This window comes from Ambystoma mexicanum, chromosome 5p (assembly GCF_040938575.1).
Source record: "Ambystoma mexicanum isolate Mex_15411 chromosome 5p, UKY_AmexF1_1, whole genome shotgun sequence".
In the NCBI taxonomy this organism is placed as follows: domain Eukaryota; kingdom Metazoa; phylum Chordata; class Amphibia; order Caudata; family Ambystomatidae; genus Ambystoma; species Ambystoma mexicanum.
This window is the reverse complement of record NC_090930.1, coordinates 786,828,527-786,848,136: the sequence shown is the minus strand read 5'-3', so window position 1 is coordinate 786,848,136 and position 19,610 is coordinate 786,828,527. Positions and strand designations below refer to the sequence as shown.

At 45.0% G+C, this 19,610-nt stretch overlaps 1 protein-coding gene across 3 annotated transcripts in view; it reads left to right on the top strand.

Moving 5' to 3' along the window:
• LRRFIP2 (LRR binding FLII interacting protein 2) overlaps window positions 1-19,610 on the top strand; it is a 1,092,194-nt gene that overhangs the window by 970,843 nt on the left and 101,741 nt on the right. For all 3 annotated transcript variants that reach the window (XM_069613205.1, XM_069613206.1, XM_069613204.1), the window contains 2 exons: window positions 14,837-14,886; window positions 15,528-15,648. In XM_069613205.1, coding sequence (XP_069469306.1) covers window positions 14,837-14,886; window positions 15,528-15,648 — 171 coding nt within the window. The remainder of the gene's footprint in view (window positions 1-14,836; window positions 14,887-15,527; window positions 15,649-19,610) is intronic.

The window sequence follows — 19,610 nt, the reverse complement described above, 5'->3', positions numbered from 1 at the left end:
AGGAGAGATAGGAGCGGGGTGTGGGGCAATTGGAACCGGAGGAGTGGGTGGAGGCTTTAATGTTTCCAAGAGAAGTGGAAATTACAGCCAGATTTCGGCTAATACAATTTAAGATACTCCGAGTATACTATTCCCGTACTGCATTATCCAAATGGGGCATGGTGGGAAGTGACGTTTTTCTCAGATGTGGACGGGAGGGCTGCACCTTCTATCGTATATTGTGGGACTGTGCACAGGTCCAAGTCTTCTTGGGACAATGTATGTGGAAACTGTCGACTGTGATGGGGGCTCCGGTGCCTCTCGAACCGAAAATGGCTCTGCTGGGCATTTGGGAAGAGGCCCAGTTCTCGAAACACAGTTGTTTCTGGCAGTATCAATAGGGCTTGCCAAGATACAGATTGCAGCATCCTGTGGCTCTGCAGAGCCCTAGACTGAGCCAGTGGACTATGGAAGTGGACTGATGCGTGTCCCTGGAAAGGAGTGTGTACATGGTGAGGGGCTGCCCCCAGAAATCTTTGAAGATATGGGGTAAATAAGTGGGGGTAGGGCCAGTGTTCCAGATAATATTTTGAGGTGGGCGTATTTTACGCCCTATTAAACTTTCAGAGTAAATGTGATTTTAAGAGGGTAAAAATGACTTTTCTCCTTTGCAAGTGTAAAATGTATGGGACGTCCAGCCGAGGTGTGCAGAAACTGTATGGAAATCATTATTATGCGGCAGCTTTCTGCATTGTGACAGAATACGCCTTTCATTATTTCTCTGCGGTCTGGCCATTCTACCTCTACTATAGAGATTTAAATGTTGAAAACACAAAAACCTGGCCAGTTACCTAGTAAAGCAAGCATGTATTGTATGGTGTGTTTAAGGTTCAATAGCAGCATTGTCTTTTGATATTGAATGAAAGTCCTAATTTCCTGGAGCCATTACTACCTATTGGTATGCCGATGTTATGAATCAACAGTGCAGAGAGGCAAAGACTCCATGCTAAATTCAATATCTAATCTCATGATCAAATGGTTATTTTATATAGCGTTTTTGGCAAAGTGCTGTACATGGAACATATTTATCACAATTATCACCAAACCGAAGTTGGTACTCCTTTATCAACCTTGAAGGGATGAAAGGCTGAGTTGGCCTTGCCGGGATTCAAACCTGCAACCTACAGATCACGCACAGATTACAGCAGCGAATGCTCAACCAGCTGAGCTATCTTATTGGCTAATCTCTTTACAGAGGTCGGTTAATGGAGTATCAACTGAGGTATAATAATCACAGTGCCTAGATGCTGGACGAATCATGTATGAAGCGCTACATAAAGTTAAATACCTATCTGGAATATAACAGGGACATGTTTTTCTGAGTTTCAAATTCAATTACAAATGTAACTTGGTTTGTTTTTGAACAGCGCTTGCACTTCCTGAATAGTCAGGTTTTGGATGTTTTAACTGTAGTCTTGAAGATTTGAGCGGCTAGAACACCTGTGATTGGTGTAATGACAATCTCTCACCCTTTAGCAAAGACTCTGCTACCACTGACCATTTATAGTAATGTACGCCATTGACTGCAAGGTTGAATGGATGTAAACTAGACCATGCATACTCCTTTAATTCACACTGTAATTATAAAAACAGTGTGTAAATTGAGAAGTGTAAAAATTATCTGCCACTGCATGATTATGTACACAGCACAGAAACTCTGAAAAATACATTTGTGCAATACTGGTTTGCTTTACAAAAGATGTATTAATATCAATTGACGAATGTGACCCGTTACTCTTGAAATGATAGAATGAAGGATATAATGAATTTTAATGAAGTTGATAACCACAGGAAATGAAGAAATAATCTATTTGCTTTCAAATATGTATTGATATGTACCATGTATTTCTGTAGGATTGTAAATTATTGAATCGTTTATCGATAACGTTGTAAAAATCAACTAAAACAATAAACAAAAAAACAAAAAAAGATGTATTCTCAATTGCAACTTAGTTTTCCATCTTATTAATTATGCAATCCCAAAATGGTAGGAAAATAAATATGCACAGTGCTTCTGTTTGCTCCATGAGCATCAACACAGCAGAAGCTGAATGGAAGTAAACAATTCCTTTTATCACAGTGTGACGTTTTTTTTTTTGAAAGGCTTCAGAGAAATACTTTGTTTCAGCGGCTTTTATCGATGGCTTGCAATAACATCCATGTAGATAAAAATCAAAAGAAGCCTTCTGGTTTCTGTCAAGTAACCTGACCTTTGCACGGCCCTCTGCTCTAAACTTGTGTGTAAATGTACACAGGAAAATAATAAAGCTGCCGTATTTACAAGATTTTCATGCGTAAAAAGGCCTGGTATGTACCTTATCTGGAGGCCTGGGGAGTATGGTTGTCAGCATTGTTTTAATCCCAGACTTTTAAGGGGGTGTGCTATCACCCGCTGGCTTCCATTGTTTTATTATGTTGTTGCATTTGTCACCCTGTGCAGACAGCTGTTTCATGCTTTGACGTACACATGTTTTGTTTTTTCACTTATGGCAAACTTAACTATGGCTGTGAGTGCTCGGCTACAGGCAGGATGACGTAACTTGTACCATCATTGATTTTCTGGTCATTTATTTTTCACAGGAGTTACTTTAAAAAAAAAAAATCATATCGATATGATTTTTTTTTTAAAGTAACTCCTGTGAAAAAAAATGACCAGAAAATCAATTATGGTACAAGTTACGTCATCCTGCCTGTAGTCGAGCACTCACAGGCATAGTTTCTCATATTGATCCTTCTTCAAAATGCAGCTGTGCAACCCACGAGCACCACTGGAAACTCTACTTGCTGCATCCTGTGGGTTGCTTCAATGGCAAGATGGGGATTGTACTCTGTTAATATGAAGCGGCAAAACCAAATCTAGCTGTCTTTTTGCATTTAGCTTAAAATCAAATCTAGCTGTGTTTTGCAAATTTGCTGTGCCCTTGCTTGTACTGCATGCTTTTCCTGTAACCTGCTGGCCCAGTGACTGCACCACTCTACTTGTTCGTCCCCCCTTCTTATCCCCTCTCTCTCTCTCACCCATGGTGCTTTCTGTTTCTCCTATCTTCTCTAACTGTTTCTCCATCGACTATCCTTCCCTTCTCATTATTCTCACTAATTCTGGTAGGAAGAAGTTCAAAAAGGATATCTTGGCCTCTAACCCTGGTCTCCCTATCGCTGACACTTGCTCCAACGCTTCCTCCAGACAGACTCTCACCAACATCCTCTTTGTTGTTCCTTCGCCAGATCTATGGACTCTTCATATGATCTCTGTGCTCTGTCCTTTCTCCTCCTCTCCCATTAATGGTGCCACCGCTGGGAAGCTCTCATGGCACCCTTGGACTCCTCCAAGGTCATCATTAATGTCTACCTAAATGGCACCGTCATGGTCAAAGGCCCTCAGGCCAATCTCTTCTTTTATAGACTCTTCCCTTGCCTCATCAATTTCCTTTCATCTCCTGCTGTCCCCTCTCCGGCTCACCTGCCTCCCTCTTCTGCCCCCCGCCCCCTTGGCTTCCTTTCCCTCTCTTCTCGCCTCTTCGGCTGCCCCCCCCCCCCCTCGGGCTCCTTCACCTCTGCTGGCATGACCCTCCCCGGAAGTCCTTTTAAGGCTGGCAACCTTCTTCATCTTGCCACTCTCAACTCTCACTCTGCCCTTAACACTCCTAACATCTGACGCCTCCTCGAAAAATTCGACCTCTATGTCCTTGGTCTCACTGAGACATGGCTCACAGCCAGCTCCGTCAAGAGCTTTGACCTTCTCCTCCCTGACGGCTACAAGATCCTCTGCGCACCCAGATCCACCTGGTCCGGAAGGGGTGTAGCCCTGATCGTCCTTGAGTGGATTTCTGCCTCTATCATTCCCACGCAGACCTACTCCTCTTTCGAATACCTTGTCTGCAGGTTTTCGCTCTCTCCTAGCCACTCTTACTGGGGCTTCTATCTATCAGCCTCCTGGTCATTCCTCTCTGGGTGGGCGGACCTCTCCTCCTCTCTCCTGTCCTCAACCACTTAACTACCCCTTCTTCGTGACCTCAATATCCATCTAAATGCTCCCTGTTCCTCCTCTGTACTCTTTTGTGACCTCTGCGATTCTCTTTCCCTTTCTATTCTCCCTTCTGGCCCGACTCACTCTGCAGCGCACACGCTTGATGTTTTGATCTCATCTTACCTCCCCCTCTCCATCCCTCTGACCACTCCTCTCTCCTGGAGTGATCACTACCTCCTTTCCTGTTATTTCAAAACCATCAAGGACCACTTTGACACCCTTGTTCCTGCCCTGGCCGATTTCTGCAACCTCTCCTTTGTCTCCGGTACCTTCCCTCCCCTCTGAAGCACTCTCTTGTGCACCCTTTTCTCAAGAAACCCACAGCTGGCCCTTCTTGCCCGGCTAACTATCGCCCGATCTCCAACTCTCCTTTCCTGGGCCAACTCCTGGAAAAGCTGGGCATCTCACAGCTTAACCTTCACACCGATTCTGTTGGTTGTCTCAATGACCATCAGTCGGGCTTTAGAGCTGCTAGAAGCATGGAAACTGCTCTTCTGAACATACGTGAAGACCTGCTCTCCAACCTTGACTCTAACATCCCTTCTGTCCTTATCCCACTCAATCTCTCTTCTGCCTTCAACACGGTCAACCATACCATTCTGCTCAACCGTCTGTGACAACCTGGGTATCACTGATCAGGCTCTGGCCTGGCTGACTTCTTTCCTCTCTGATCGACCCCCCCAGGTCCAACTTGAGTCCTTCCTTTCCTCCATCTCTCGCTCTTCCTGCGGTCTTCCCCAGGGGTCTAACTCTCACCCTGGCTTTTCAACCAATACCTGGCAACTCTCGCCCATTGCATTACTGCTCTCTGCTCTGATTTTCAGCGCTATGTGTATGACACTCAACTAATTTTTAGGCTTCCCTCAGCCACCTCTTCTTCTCTCCATCTTGCATTGTCTATGCTATTCAGGAGTGGTGTACCGCCAACGATCTTTGCCTTAATGCCAGCAAGACAGAGATTCTCCTAATCGGCACACCTTCACCCTCCTTTCCTGTCACTCTCTGGTGGCCTCCCTTGGCCCTCCTCCTACCCCCACCTTCGAGGCTAAAAAATCTCAGGGTCCTCTTCGACTCCACGCTTTCCTTTTCTGCCCACATCTGTCTCTAAAAAGTCAAACTTCCAACTGCACCTCCTCAGAGGTATTCTACCTTTCCTCTCCTTCCCCCAGAAGCTCACTGTCTCTCGAGCCCTGGTTCTCTCTAGGTTGGATTACTGCAACAGCCTCTTTCTAAATCTACCTGCTTCTACTCTCAGCCCTTTGCAACTCATCCAGAAGAGGACTGCGAGACTTGTCCTTGGCCTCAAGCCCTGGGATCGTATCTCTCCAGCCCTGAAATCTCTTCATTGGCTCCCAGTGGCTGCAAGGATTAAATTAAAGACCCTTTGCATTGTCCCCAAGACTTTCTGGGGCCAAAATTCCCTCTGGAGCTCTTAACTCCTCCAACTCCCTCAGGGTCAGTCGTTTCTCAAAGAAACGAGCTGGGGGTAGATCTCTATCTTCGGCTGGGGCCCTCCCTCTGGGACAGCCTCCCTGCCACTCTGAAACTTGAGGAGAACCATCTCTGGTTCCGGAAGCATCTCAAGACGTTCCTCTTGGCTTCTGTCTTCTCCCCTGCTGATCTGTTCTGTTTTGGCATTGTGCACCTGGTTACCCTCTGATTTCGGGCCCTGGTAATTGCCCACCCTGCCAGGCACCTCCACTACCTCCTGGCAACCCTTGCACTTGGGTCTGTATCTGTAACCCTCCAGGCCCCCCTTGGTCTGCACTAATCAGACACCCCCCAGTCTGTGCCCTAAACCTAGTACTTGCCACTTGCTGGCTGCACTACCACTTGTTTTTTTCTTTTATCCTTTGCTCAGCGCTTTCCACTTCTCCCTTCCTCCCTGCAGTTTCCTCCTTCCCTCACCCCTGCACTTGCGCGTTCTCAATGTCACTGGGCCTAGTAAGATTTTTGTTTTGTTCTCCCTTGTTCCCCTCCCTTGCCTTGTCGCGCTCTGAAACACTTGTGTATGAGCGGGATACAAATGAAATGTATCATGTCATTGCAGGCATCGCTGAACCAAACAGCAGAAATTATACATAATTTCAAGATGGCCCTGAAATGCAGACTGTAATGCAAAGTAGTTCATTTTAGGAATTTAAAGTCCCCATCAATCATTTAGCCTGCAACACCTGCAGTACCTCCCACAATTAAGGTGACAGTGAAAGACCCAAAAAGAGTTAAAAGGGGAATGCATCGGAAGGTTACGAGTTAGACATGGACGTGCAGGAGAGGTAGACGGCAGAATAATGTGGTGGAGCACGGTTGAAGCGCCTATACACAGGCAGTGTTTCAAAATGCTCCGGGAGGGTGGGAACACGGGGGGGGGGGGGGAAACCTATCGCTCAGAGCCCTTGACATTCTGAGACGAGAACGGTCTGCACAAACAGTAAGTGAAAAAGATACATTCAACAGTTGAGATACAGCCAATAGGCCTGACGGCAATTCTGCGTTTTTTATCAAGTACACATTAAGGGGTGAAGACTGGAGAACCATCTTCAGGCAGAGATGCATTCAGATTGTGCAAGACGGTCAAGTGAGGAGGGGGGATCCAAGTGCACCCAGTCGGTAGAGTGGTGAGAGAAGCTCTAGTGGGTTTATTCAGAAATGCAGTGAGGGGGATGGGGTGCGGGGCCCTGAGGTAAGTGCAAAGATGACAGGCGGGGGTGCCAGCGACCTGTGAGACTGAGGTGCACCAGGTGGCCAGTCAGCAAAGCTGTATGGAAGAGGAGGGAGAAATGGAGAGAGCAGAGAGCTAGGTTAGCAGGGTAGGGGGAGAGAAGAGGAGGAGGAGGAGGAGGAGGAGGACGGTCTAAAGGAGTTTCCAGAATTTAAGATGATCCGGCTCAAGACTGAGGCTATTCCAGAGGGAGGCGCCTGCTGAGCATAAGGATCTCCCTCCAAATCGCTGCTTGGAGAACTGGCTCACTCGCAGAAGGTTGGAGGTAGATGAGTGGAAGGCTCGAGAGGGACAGTATTTAGGTAGGAATCGTTACAGGTAAGTAGGCCCCAGAAAGCCTTGTGGTCAATGCAGAGGGTCTTGAATTTGACCCTTGCTGCCACGGGGAGTCAGTGGAAGGATTTCAGCGCATGAGATGCAGTCCCTGGGCTTGAGGCCAATTATAACTATTGCTGTTCTGGATGAGTTTTAGAGGGCGCAGGGCAGACACAGGGAGGTTTTGGAAGAGGCTGTTGGAGTAGTCCAGCTTATGGAGAACCAGGGCCCTGGAGACAGTGAGACTCTGGGGCAAAGTGAGAAAAGGTAGAGTGCTTCTGAGGAGGTCTAGTTGAACTTTTTTTTTTTTTTTTTTTTTGAGGTGTCAGAAATGTAAGAGGAGAGAGAGGAGTCGAAGATGACCCCAAGGTTTTTGGCCTCGCAGGTGGGGTTGGGCGTGGGGCCAAGGGAGGCCACCCAGAGTGAAGGAGGGAAAGCAGGAGCAGGGGTCCCAATGCGCAAAATCTGTTTTACTGGCGTTTAGGCAGAGGTCATTTGCGGCACACCATGACTGGATAGCAGACCGTCCAATATAAGTGAGGAAGAGGAAACGGCTGAGGGTAGCCTGAAAGATAATTGCATGTCATCCGCATAACACTGGAAATTAGAGGTGAAAGTGGCGATCGGACTTACAAAGGTAGCCATATAGATGTTGAAGAACCAGGTGGGTAGGTTTGATCCCTGGAGAACGCCACAGGTTAAAGTGATAGTTGAGAGAAAGGCTCCATGTCAGACCATGTCAGAGCCGGACCTGTGATTCCCAGGGTGACATGAAAACGTGCGATCAGGATGTTGTGGTTAACCGTGTCAAAGGCAGAGTAGAGATCAAGGAGAATGGGGACAGAGGGATTGTTGGTGTTGAGATTTGAGAGCAAGTCTTCACGGGTGTTCAGAAGAGCAGTTTCCGTGCCTCTGGATGCTCTAAAGCCAAACCGATGGACACGGAAGCAAGCAATTGATTCAGTGTGGAGGTTCAGCTGAGAGATATCTAACTTCTCAAGGAGTTTGTCCAGGAAAGGATTGCTAGAGATCAGACAATAGTTTGCCACAATTGAGGGGTCAGCAGAGGGATTTTTGAGCACAGGGTGCACAAGGGAGTGCTTAGGAGCAGTTGGGGAAAACTCAAGTGGAAAAGGAGAGATTGCAAAGGTCAGCCAAGGCTCGGGGGAGGGAGACAATATTGTCCTTAATGGTTTTGGAGGGGCAAGGGTCCACTTGTTTGGATGAGGTCTTCATAGACTGGACTTGTCTGGTGACCTCTTCGGGTGTGACGGCTGAGAGAGAGGAGAGGAGGAGAGGTAAGGCGGGGGTGGGGCCAAGGGGGGCACTGGTGTTGGTGTGTGCTATGATGTGGGGAAAAGATGTCTTGGGTTTTGGTGGTGAATTTTGCTGCCAGGGCAGAGCAGAGGTCCGGAGAGGGTTTAACGGAAGAAGGGGCTGCTGCAAGGTTGGCCAGTTCCTTGCAGACTTTGAAGAGTTTGGCCGTGTTGTTTGATGCTTCAGAGATGCAGGCTTGAATAAAGACTTTTCTTGAACACTACCAGCCAGTGTTGTAGCATCACTGTACCCAGACCCGCCTCAGGCTCACAACTAGCTGCCAGGAGGATCCATTGTACCTCTGGAACAATGATTCTGGTGTGCTTACATTGCAAAGACATCACATGTAACTATCAAACGGGCAACCCCAGGTCCACCACCAGCCAAATAGGATTGTCAGACGCCACAAAAATACTAGATTTCTTTAACGCACATGGAAATAAATGCAAGAACTTTGGATCTGGTTTCCTGTATAATGCTCCAAGCACCTTCCGGACCCCTGTGACCCTATTGTGCATGGCACTGTATGGCAGTGAATCAGGATATCAAGTTGTGAACGGTCTCTACAAATCAATCATTGACATCCAACAGGAGGTGCAAGAGCTGGGTGAATGGATTAAAGGAAATGAAAACGCTGTGTATGATGTAGAGAGAGCACTGGAGCATGCCCAGCAAATCTGGACAGTGCACTTAAGTCTGGTGGACCTTGAAAAGAGATGGATGTGGAAAACTTGTGGTTGTGCAGTGAAATCCAAGGGCCCCAACTTCAGACTTGGCACAAGCTATGTTCACGGACAGGGTCTTAGATTTGGCAAGGAGGAATATCAAATTGGATTAGATCCATAGAGAGGGACCACCACATAAAGATCCGACACTGCAGTTTAGGGATGTGATTATTAAATGCCATGATTATTCTTTAAAAGAAGACATCTTAAGACTGTCATGGAAACATGGCCCAATCACTTATCAATGCCAAACCATTCCGGTGTATAAGGATATTGGCTTTTGAAAATCACTTACCTTGCTGTGCTGATTGCCATTTCTGAGCTTAGATCGCTGGTTTGGGATTACAACAACCACCAGCCTGTGCAGTGACTGTTGGGCCAATCATAGCCCTTTGAACTGTCCTTGGTGTGCTTGGGATGCTGAAGTGCTTTGCCAGCGGCCCGATTGCGAAGTGCTCGTCAACGTCATCCAGCGGGCTGGCTGACAGGATGGGGATACCCCTGACTGCTTTTTGGAGGTGGTGTTTTATATCCCTGCAACCTTTAGATCATCGCATGATATGGCATCTGTGGAGTAATCAAATGTAAGTGAATAATGATCTAATCCTGGAATTCATGCCGCAAGTTCACTCTGTCCAAATGCATTGCGCAAGATCTGTTTACCTAAGAATATTAAAGTTCCAGCCGACAAACTGTCTGATAGTGCCAACATCACTAAATACTTCCTAGCGTGTATTGTGTGAGTCAGAATCTTACGAGTTACAAGACACTGCCTTAAAACGCTTGTCTGTGCCATCATTAAATTGCCTCAGGAGAACATTTATTGACTTCATTGATGCTCCAGAAGTCAACCCTGCATCTGATGACTGCTGTTCTGATGCAACTTTGATAGCCTTTTCTCAAACTAGCTGGAGTAAAGATATTCCTCCAACTGAGGCGACCGAGGCGACTGCTGGCAATTTCACAACTGCAACCACTACCGCTGATCCACCATCCCTTACTACTATCTAGCGGGTTCCAGAGACTAAAGTATTAATACATACTAGCTCTGCAACGAAGTAAGGCTGCCCCTTCCATGTCTCCCTTGGCTTCCTTTAACATAGTCTCCGGAGACAGGAACATTGTCCAGCACACACAAGAACATATTTTACATGGTGGTCCCTGAAAACAGAATTGAGCAGCAGGCCACTTTTTCTCTGGTTGAACTATTGATGAATAGCAGTTTGGGATCCACTTCAGCTTACGCTCAATTCCTAGTATTAGAACGACTGTTAATTGTTCTACTAAAACAAATGTGAAAAAATGTTGTTTCGAAAACAAAGACATTTGTGATGAGTGCACGCTAATAAGTAACATGACTAAAGCGCACTCCGTAACACTTACAAATCTGTTGGATGTGGTTAAACCTTCTCATCCATACACTAATGTTGCTAGGCCTCAGGATATTAGCATCACGGCTCTGTCATCAATGCCTGACTCATTGGGCGTCACTAAAACTGCCTGTGCTAGCACTCAAATAATTGTTGTTCTTCGCTTGAATAAAAAGCCTCAAAATGGTGTTACAAGAAACATGGAAACCAGAGGACCGTTGAAAGATAAGATAGGGAGAGGGTTTTCAGATGTTCAGGCCAACCAAAAAAAAACATCAGAAAAGGAAAATAAATAGAATGCCCACATTGCCACTAACAAAATAACTGTAATTTTTCACCCTCATGCGAGTAAGGGAAAATCAATCCAGGTGGAGAATGATGGTTTGCTAATCTTGGAAGATATTCAAGGCCTTTTTGAACCCGATCCTCCATCTGCCTTTATGGCTGAGAAACCTGAGCCACTTAACTTACTCTCATAAATGCATTTGTAACAATTTAACAAACCTTTTACTTAAGGCAAATGATAACACTGTGAATGCTCCCGAAGCCATCATTAATTTAGTCACTCCCACGAATAACCTTTCCTTGATTGTGATCAATCTTTTGAACGTTGGAGGTTTGGGGGTGGGGGGTGATAGTGCTAGAACTATCGAGGTTCAAAGCCTGTTCCACAAATCTGATACTTTAACCTTGAATTGTTCTACTAGATTTGTGGAGTTATGTCCCACAGCTACGGGTTATTACTCCATATGACATTAAACTAGTTGAAATTCCTGATAACTCTGGGATGCCATGAGAGGATGAATTCATCCAGGCAGGAGAGGATGAATTCCATGGGCTTGGATATTTATTTAGTATCGCATTTGTCCCAGAGGGGCTGGGGGGAAACCGTCAACACTCAATCAAGCTAAGGCCGCCTTGTTAGGAGGGCTCTGTTGCAGGCTGTGACATAGGAAGACTATTGGCGGCTGCTCCTACGCTCACTAGAACTATATCGGGAGGACCCTTCGGTGTCCCTAGGCATGGATAACACAATCCCTGCTCCTGCACTTCCTAGGCGCCCGAGTGAGAGGAGCCCTAACGTCTGGGAAGAAGATAAATGCCATCAATTGATTCAAGTAAAAACTAATGTGAATGGGAGAAGGGAAGTTGCATTTCTAAGTAATACTATCATGGAACATGACGGCCATTCCCATTTATTCGCTGAAGATGGTCATTTTTCCCCATATACTCCCAATAATTGTTAGCCTTGCAGGAAACTTGGAGTACTAAATAAATTACCCTTGAAGGCAGAATTACTCTACAAATAAAATGCTAGGACAGGCCTAATTGGTCAACCCAAAGCTGGGCACTTATTTGCCCATCAACCTGCTTCATGGTGGCCTTACATGTGGATTCAGACTATATTTGAGCAGATATTTTAACCTGGCACACTCTTGACTCAGGATTCTCAAATTGGCTTAACATCCAAGATGCCTGGGTACCGCCAGATCTACTACAATCCGCACCCTAGTCGGGAACTTGGTATTGAATTTTAGGTCAACGGAATATGTTATAATTATAGGAAATTTTAACTCTCAAATCCCACCGAACAGGCATGATCCTGAGGCTTTTTCATTGACTGCGCTTAAACGTCCACTGACGACAAGGGCAAAGAATGGGCTAATTGCCTTTAATGATTTGGATATTTCCATGCTTCATGGATTATCATCTGACTTCCCTGGTAATTATACTCTGGTCACCACTAATTCTCCTAGTATTATAGACTTTGTTTAGATCATCCAACCTGATCTCTACTGACGCTGACCTGTGTATAATCCAGCAAGACGAGAGTGATCATTTTCTACTCTTGGCCACCTTGAATGTCCCGACACCTAGTATACTAGTAGAGCATGATTATTACGTCCAGGTGAACTCTGCTGGTAATCGAACCAACTGGAATTCATCTAAATTAAGGACTGCAAACTAGTTTACTAGATTGAATCCCTTATCTAGCCTAATGGAACTTTTCCTGGTACAAACCAGTGCTCTGAGATATGGGCCAGCTCTTCATTTTGTGGAGGTGGATTACCCAGAGATGGTTGCTAGAGTTATTAGTAGCATTAGCACCTCGTCTGGTCTGCTGCGCACTAATCCTAATTACCAAACTAGGTGCTTTGACTCAAATATTCAAAGGCCAAAACGAGATCTGCATGGAGAACTGTGAAATATTGCAAAGAGATGTGCTGTCAATGGAGAAAGGGCCAGTATGACACCGGAACGTAAAGGCAAATATTCATGGCTTAAAAATTACCATAAGACATTGCGAACTGACAGATGGAGCAAATTAACCACAGCCATAATAAGTAAGAACAATACAATCTTTTGGGATTTGGTTTGTGGATCCACCCAACCGACTCTTCAGATTTATAATATTAATAAGTCTGAGTGCTAGCATAGGTCAATCTCCTGCTGAGTCAATTGATATGAACCTTTCTGTTGCTAATTGGGACTATGTGTCAGAGTCTGACAATTGACGACAAAAGTCTGAGGTCGTCCACAGTTAAAACTTTAGGCATAGGTCTCCGTGGACCGGCAAACCTAAAAACAAAAACGACTGACTATGCCAAAGACTTAAACACAAATTATGTGGAATTAATCACTTCAGTATCAGGTCTTGTGATTTACTGACAATTTTATTATCATTTAATTATAGTAATACAAATAAACAACAAATAATGGTTTGTAATAACATGAACAATTCCACATGGTGAAGGAAAGAAATGTGATGGTGAAAAACAAATGGATAATCAAGGATAGAATGTCAACAATTGTACAAACAATGATGGGACATAATTCTAACAACTACAGTCAATGCTATCTAAGGGGTAGCACCACACTACAACTCCACACACAAACCCTTATCACAAACACTGCAAAACCTAACTTCACTGTGCAAACAGATGCAATTAAATGTGCAAGGTAGCAGTTTTAATCCAGTTTAATATTAACAGGCTGTGCTAAATATCAGCCATGGCCCTTATTCTGCATGAAAGGCCCTGTTGTTCAGTTGGCTACACAATTAACTATTTGCATGACTGGCCTGACAAATTACTGAGTGTTCCGAAATGATGAGACTCAATAGAACTGCCGAGTTTCAGCTAATTGGTTGATTACTAGCCATCAACCCAGCCTTCTTCAGGTCAAAGCACATTGTGACGCAACACATATGGTGACAGGAACTTTTCTATAACTCTTATTTGAGTGCGCTGTGTGGACATCTGGGACTTCCCAACTTGGACCACTATATGAGCCTGCGCCCTCACGCGTCACCCTTCCTCTTAGCGAGGTGCTGGTTTGCCTCTACTCAATAGTGTCCATTATACATGCATCTTGCAGACTGCTCTCTATAAGTGGTATATGTATGTAATATTTAGCTGGGATTGCATTCATCTCTATACTGCATAACTCATGTCTCAAAGCCTGCCCAGAGCCCAACCCTATTTCAAGCCTAGCCATGGCGAACCGACTGGTTCTAAGTTTAGCCCAATTTAGTGTGGAGTCGAGTCTGAAGCTCAGCCTGCCCATATAACATCATGATGTGTGGTTCAGTGTGCACCCAAGATCTGCCTGAAGCTCATCTTGGATGCCAGGTCTGACCAAAGCCCATCCCTGAACTAATCCCAGCCTTTATTTCAATTATTATTATTGGATGTCAATCAGCCCACAAAGGGCGTGACAGTGCCCCAATAATAGCAGGGGATAGTGCTACAACCCGGTAGTATCCTAGGCACCTAGAGCAACCAACAGATCCACGGAAAGGGACGGAACTGGCTAACAGACTTGACTGGTTTGAACCCTGCCCAGAGACCAGTCTGGTAAAGGGTTCGGGTACTACAACTGACCAGAACTGACTCCAGTCCAGAGGCCTAAACGTGTAAACAAGCTCCACGTGGAGTCGGGGCTTAACCTAAGAGGCAGTTTATGTTAAGTAAGCAATCCTTTCCTGTGTTTAGGGCTATGTATTTGTAGACCGACCTGTACCCAGCATCAAGACAGCCTGCTTTTAGTCTCATTTTAGGGTTTTCCTCAATGGCTGGGAATCCGACTTGGCTGTTCATTTGTGTTAAATCTCATTAGTTACATATTAATTGTTGACTTTTCAACTTTTGGTCGGCCTTTTGATTTAACTTTGTGGATGTAATTGCTTGAATCTTTTGGCTGACATTATGTTCTACTTTTATAACTGATTTTAACCTGTTTTTTTATTTAATAAACAATATGCTTAAGAAACACAAAGTTGGTATATTACGTTGCTAAAAGCACTGTTTGCTCATTTTAGATGTAAGGCTACGGAAACTGGCTGACGAAAAAGACGAGTTACTGTCACAGGTAAATCTGATACTTTTGTTATGTTTTGGACTAAATTCTTGTGTTCCGATGTTTTGCGATTGGACAATGTCCCAGTATGTCACTGCAGCGCTAAAGGTTTTAACTGTCTACATTGTGTGGTGTGCTTAGTTTGGGAAATGTAGGCAAGTCCTGGACTTAGTTAGGGCCCTAATTTCTGAATGTTTGGCAATAGTGCCGGGTTGTGGCACATATTGTGAAAAGTCCCAGAGGTAGATTTAGTAATCTCAATTCCTTTCTATATGCCTAATGTTGACCGGTATTGTGCAGCTTTACTGTTTTTAAGTGGCTGTAAATTGTATAGCAACTAACTTTTCTGGATATGTCGTGTTCTTAAGATACCACGCACATCACACCCGCTGGGCCTGGTCTCTTCAGCTCCATATTTCATACCACCAGAGGCCTGATTTTAAAGTTAAATGTTGGAGTGGGCGGAGCCTATGATTCCATATGGGAATTCAGGACGAACATAGACGCCCATAGCACGTTTAGGGTGTGAGTACTTTAGTAGTCCGATCGAACCGACATCTGCCCCAATAATGGAAGTTTTCATCTTGTCTGATAACTTTATTGAAAAAGTATAACTAACATGTTTTGCACATTTTTATTTCTAATTGTTTTAGATTAGAAAACTAAAGTTTCATTTGGAGGAAGAACGGCAGAGAAATTCTAAGAATGAAACTACAACCACAGATTCAGCAGTACTGGAGAATGGTTCTGACTTGCAGCTAATAGAAATGCAACGTATGTACAATTGTGAAAATGTGTGTTCAAATAGAGTGCCACCAAAAAGGCTTAAAACATTCATCTTGGTTTGCCCAGCATGAAGTCTAAAGTGAATGTTTATTTAATTCCCCCCTTTCAAGGGAAAGATCCCTGGATACTATGTCCTCAAAAGAGCAAAATATGTGGCAGTCTGTCAACTTGGCCTTCTACTCTGAAGGGGTTCCAAGTAACGAGTGACGCTATAAATACAATAAGAGCCAGGTAAACTAATATTTAAGGAAATAGTTGAGGGTGGTCATTGTGTATTTGCAATTTTAGTAATCTCTTTTTTTGTTAAATTGAGAGCCCCTCAGATTTCTTTAAATCTTCTTTTAATCTGTGTTTTTAAAATATACATTTTCCTAACAATGCAAAAGCAGGCTTGCGCCAGTTGTTGGTTTGACATTTCAAATACTAATGGAAGAAAGTCAAGAAGGCCTTATTAGCCTGAATAGACTGTGTTCATGAGAACCGGCCACATCTTTAGAGCAATGCATGCACACAACAGAATGCAATGAAAACAATTCCGGTAGACCAGTTTTGGCCGGCACGTTAACAAAAGCCAACTTGGGTGTTGCTGGTCTTAGCCAAACCCTTGATAACAGGTTAAGTTAATCCTATCTGGGAAAAATCGTGAAGTGCAGACCTTACTGATTTTAGGTCTGGATAGTTTCCTGCTGCAGAGGGGAGTAGTTTGAAACCCTGAATGGTACATCTGAAGCAATCTACACACTATGGAGACTGACTCCAACAGTAGGACCACGCCGGCAGCAGGTAAAACTGCTGTTGCATGTGGCTGATCGATGGAGAATTTTGACTCCATTGCCTGCTGCCGACGCATTAATAAAGTGAAACTTGTGGGACCTGAATGTACAGCTGGCATGGTGGGAAGAGAGAAGACTTACCCCCAAGTGTGGTAGCATATGGGGGTAGAGACGTGAGGACAGTGGTGCGATGCAGTGGATTCTGAGACTGCTACTGAGTGGAGCACAGCCCTGGGAAGACGATTCCCATTAGTCTGTCCAGTGCAAAGTGATGCATGGTCTCCCTGCAGGGTACTCCAGTGCAAGTGGCAATGGGAAAGAGTGGTTGGAGCCCCACAGTGATTCACCAGGGTGACAGTTTGGGGTGAAGCCTGCAGGCCCTGTATTAGAGCTATGGATGTCTTTGAGGGAAGTTTGACGATAAGCGCAGTAATATCCCCTGGGTATAGACCTCATTGGGAGCAGTGATGAGATGGAGGCTGCTAATGCTGGAGCTACACGAGGTGGCTGTTGCACTGCAGGAAAACAATACCCTGTGCTGGACTCTCATCGGGTGTTCCAGAAATAGCAGAGGGGCATGAATGGCAGGAGTTGGCACCTGAACCACAGGGGCGACGTGATAGTTTGGGTGTTGGCAGATGAGGCACTTGTGAGGAAGATCAGGCAGCGCAAGTCACAATTGAATTAATGTGTATGTTAAAGCTATTTAAAGAAAGCTTTGAGGGCAAGGTGGGTAAGTATCCTAGAGCGCCAGCAAAAAATTAATGCCTGATTTCAGGGAGTGGGCCATAGTAGGCTGAAACATAAGGGGGGAAGATGAGTGACAATGAATCGGGACAATGCAAAAGTGCCACTACCCTATAGGAAGGTTCTCATATAAATTAAAGCTTGGAGTGGATCACCCCAGGGTGGGGGGGGGGACAGGTCAATGGGCTGGGACACATAGATTGTTATGGAGTATACCTCAATTGTCCTTCCTGTTGGGGGATTGGGGGGAATTACACTGGCTAGAGAAGATAGTGGTGGCGATTATAAATCAATAAACCTGGAGAGGCACATTGCAGCACGAGTAGTGGATAAGACCATATACTGTGAACTCTGGAGTGATGTTTACAACAGGAAACCGGGGAAATAACCTCCCAGAGCAACAAAATAGTCCAATACCCGCTGTCGGTGAGTACAGCAAGTAACATCTGGGGTAAAGGAGAACAGGCAGCCATTGCATCTTCAACATCAAAAGAATCCGAGTTGTCCTCTCCCTGTTGAGCTGACGTTTGTAACATGTCTGATAGAACATCATAGGAACCCATTTCCACTTGAAAGATTAAGTCTGTAACCTGAAAACAGAAGTAGCCAGTTTGGATAGCACATGGAAGAAACTAGTTGGGAGAGCGGTGGATGTGAAGAGGAGGGCATGGTGCAATAACATTTGAATAGTCTGCCTACAGGGACACATCAATGAAGTTTTTATTTTTTTTATTTTTACAGAACCGGGTAGTGGATGTTTTCCGCTGCTAAGGATTGTCCTTCTAAATTAAAGGGTCCATAGGACCTCAGCAAGGCCGCACCCACCCAATTATATTTCTAATCTATTGCCTGGCTCCTTAACTATAGACTTTGAGGCTTTGTTACAGTGGGTGAGGCATGTGGGTTAAAGTCAATATATCTATGCTCGCCCTGAAGCCAGACTGTACTAAGGAAGTGCATAGGCAATCATTTGAACCAGTCAAGCGGCAGCTCAGAAACTAGGCATTTGTTATGTTATCTTTTCCAGCTAGGCTCCTGGTACACTTTAATGGGAATATTGGTTGTACATCTCTCCATGAGAGGCTAGGGAATGACTCCTAAGAATGGCGATTGGAAACAATCTGGAAAAAAAGGCTTCATTCCTGGATCCCCAGCACCGGAACGTCTCCTCCCCAACCCCTCTCAAAAGAGAAAACTTTGTGAAATCACTAGTGAGGATTCTCAGGCTGAGACATCAACGAAGATGATGGTGGAGAATGTTGGGTCCTTTACACAAGAAGTAGGTGACCGAGGGTGAGGCTAGAACCGCTCATCAAACGGTCCCAATGTTTTTTTAGGTTTTAGGTTGCTATACAATTTTAGGCCACGGGGGCTGGAAGAGAACAGATTGCACTTTGTTTCTTATGGTATTGTGATGGAGCAAAAGCAACATAAATGCCCCCTTGCCATTGGACCTGGCTACGATTTGGTCTTATTAGACAGAAAAGCTTATTTTCTAACGGGCAAGATAGATGCTTCTAGTCTTTTAAAAGTGTATGGCGAGAGAACTGGTGTGATTCGGGGGAATTAACTGAGTTCGCTGGTATAGTTTTGGAATTGGGTTTGTGATCCCAAGTTACATTAGGCTCTGTGTGTTGAAGCCACTCTCAAGACATGCCATGGAATGTAAACTGCTTCTGAGATGAAATTAAGAGGGGAGCAATTTTTAACTATCTGCTGCGATGTAAACCAGACGTGATCCTTCTCTGGAAACTAACATAGATGGGTGCGAATTCTGCATTCCTCAGTTGGACACAATATATACATTTGTTTTAACAATTTGCTTTGAGTTTCCACAGTAAACCACCTACAAGCAAGGAGTTCAGAACAGACGGCAATCCACAGGAAGCGTATACGTCGTTTAGACATAATACATATAGATTTTGAGAACCAGATCATGCCGGCCAGCTTCTGAACCGCCCGAGGCAGGCTCCTTGTACCCCCCAGCAAGACCACCACTGGGTCCAGGTCATTGTGTTCACCCACTATCTATGAAATCTTGGACCCCACCTTCCCCACAGTAGCGGGATATACCCTGGCAGTCCGAGGCCAGGTGCAAAAAGTCTGCTGGACTAAAGCCACATCTGGTACGCTTGTCGGAGGTACTTTGGAAGTGTTTATGATGTCTGTCCGAGGTGTGATCGACCTGGTGCACGAAGTTGAAATGAATCCGCTTAAACCTGGAATTCAGGGATACCTTTTGCATTGGAATCAGCACATACCCCCAACCTTCATCAGGAATTGCTCTACCCAATGCCTCCTCCAAGCGCCGCGTACCTGAGTCCCCCTCCCAGTGGTTATCCAACATAAAGCTATGATATAGCCGTGAAACCAGACAACCCTCCTTCTGAGCCTGTAACACTGTGTGTAGTAATGCCCACGTTGTAGACT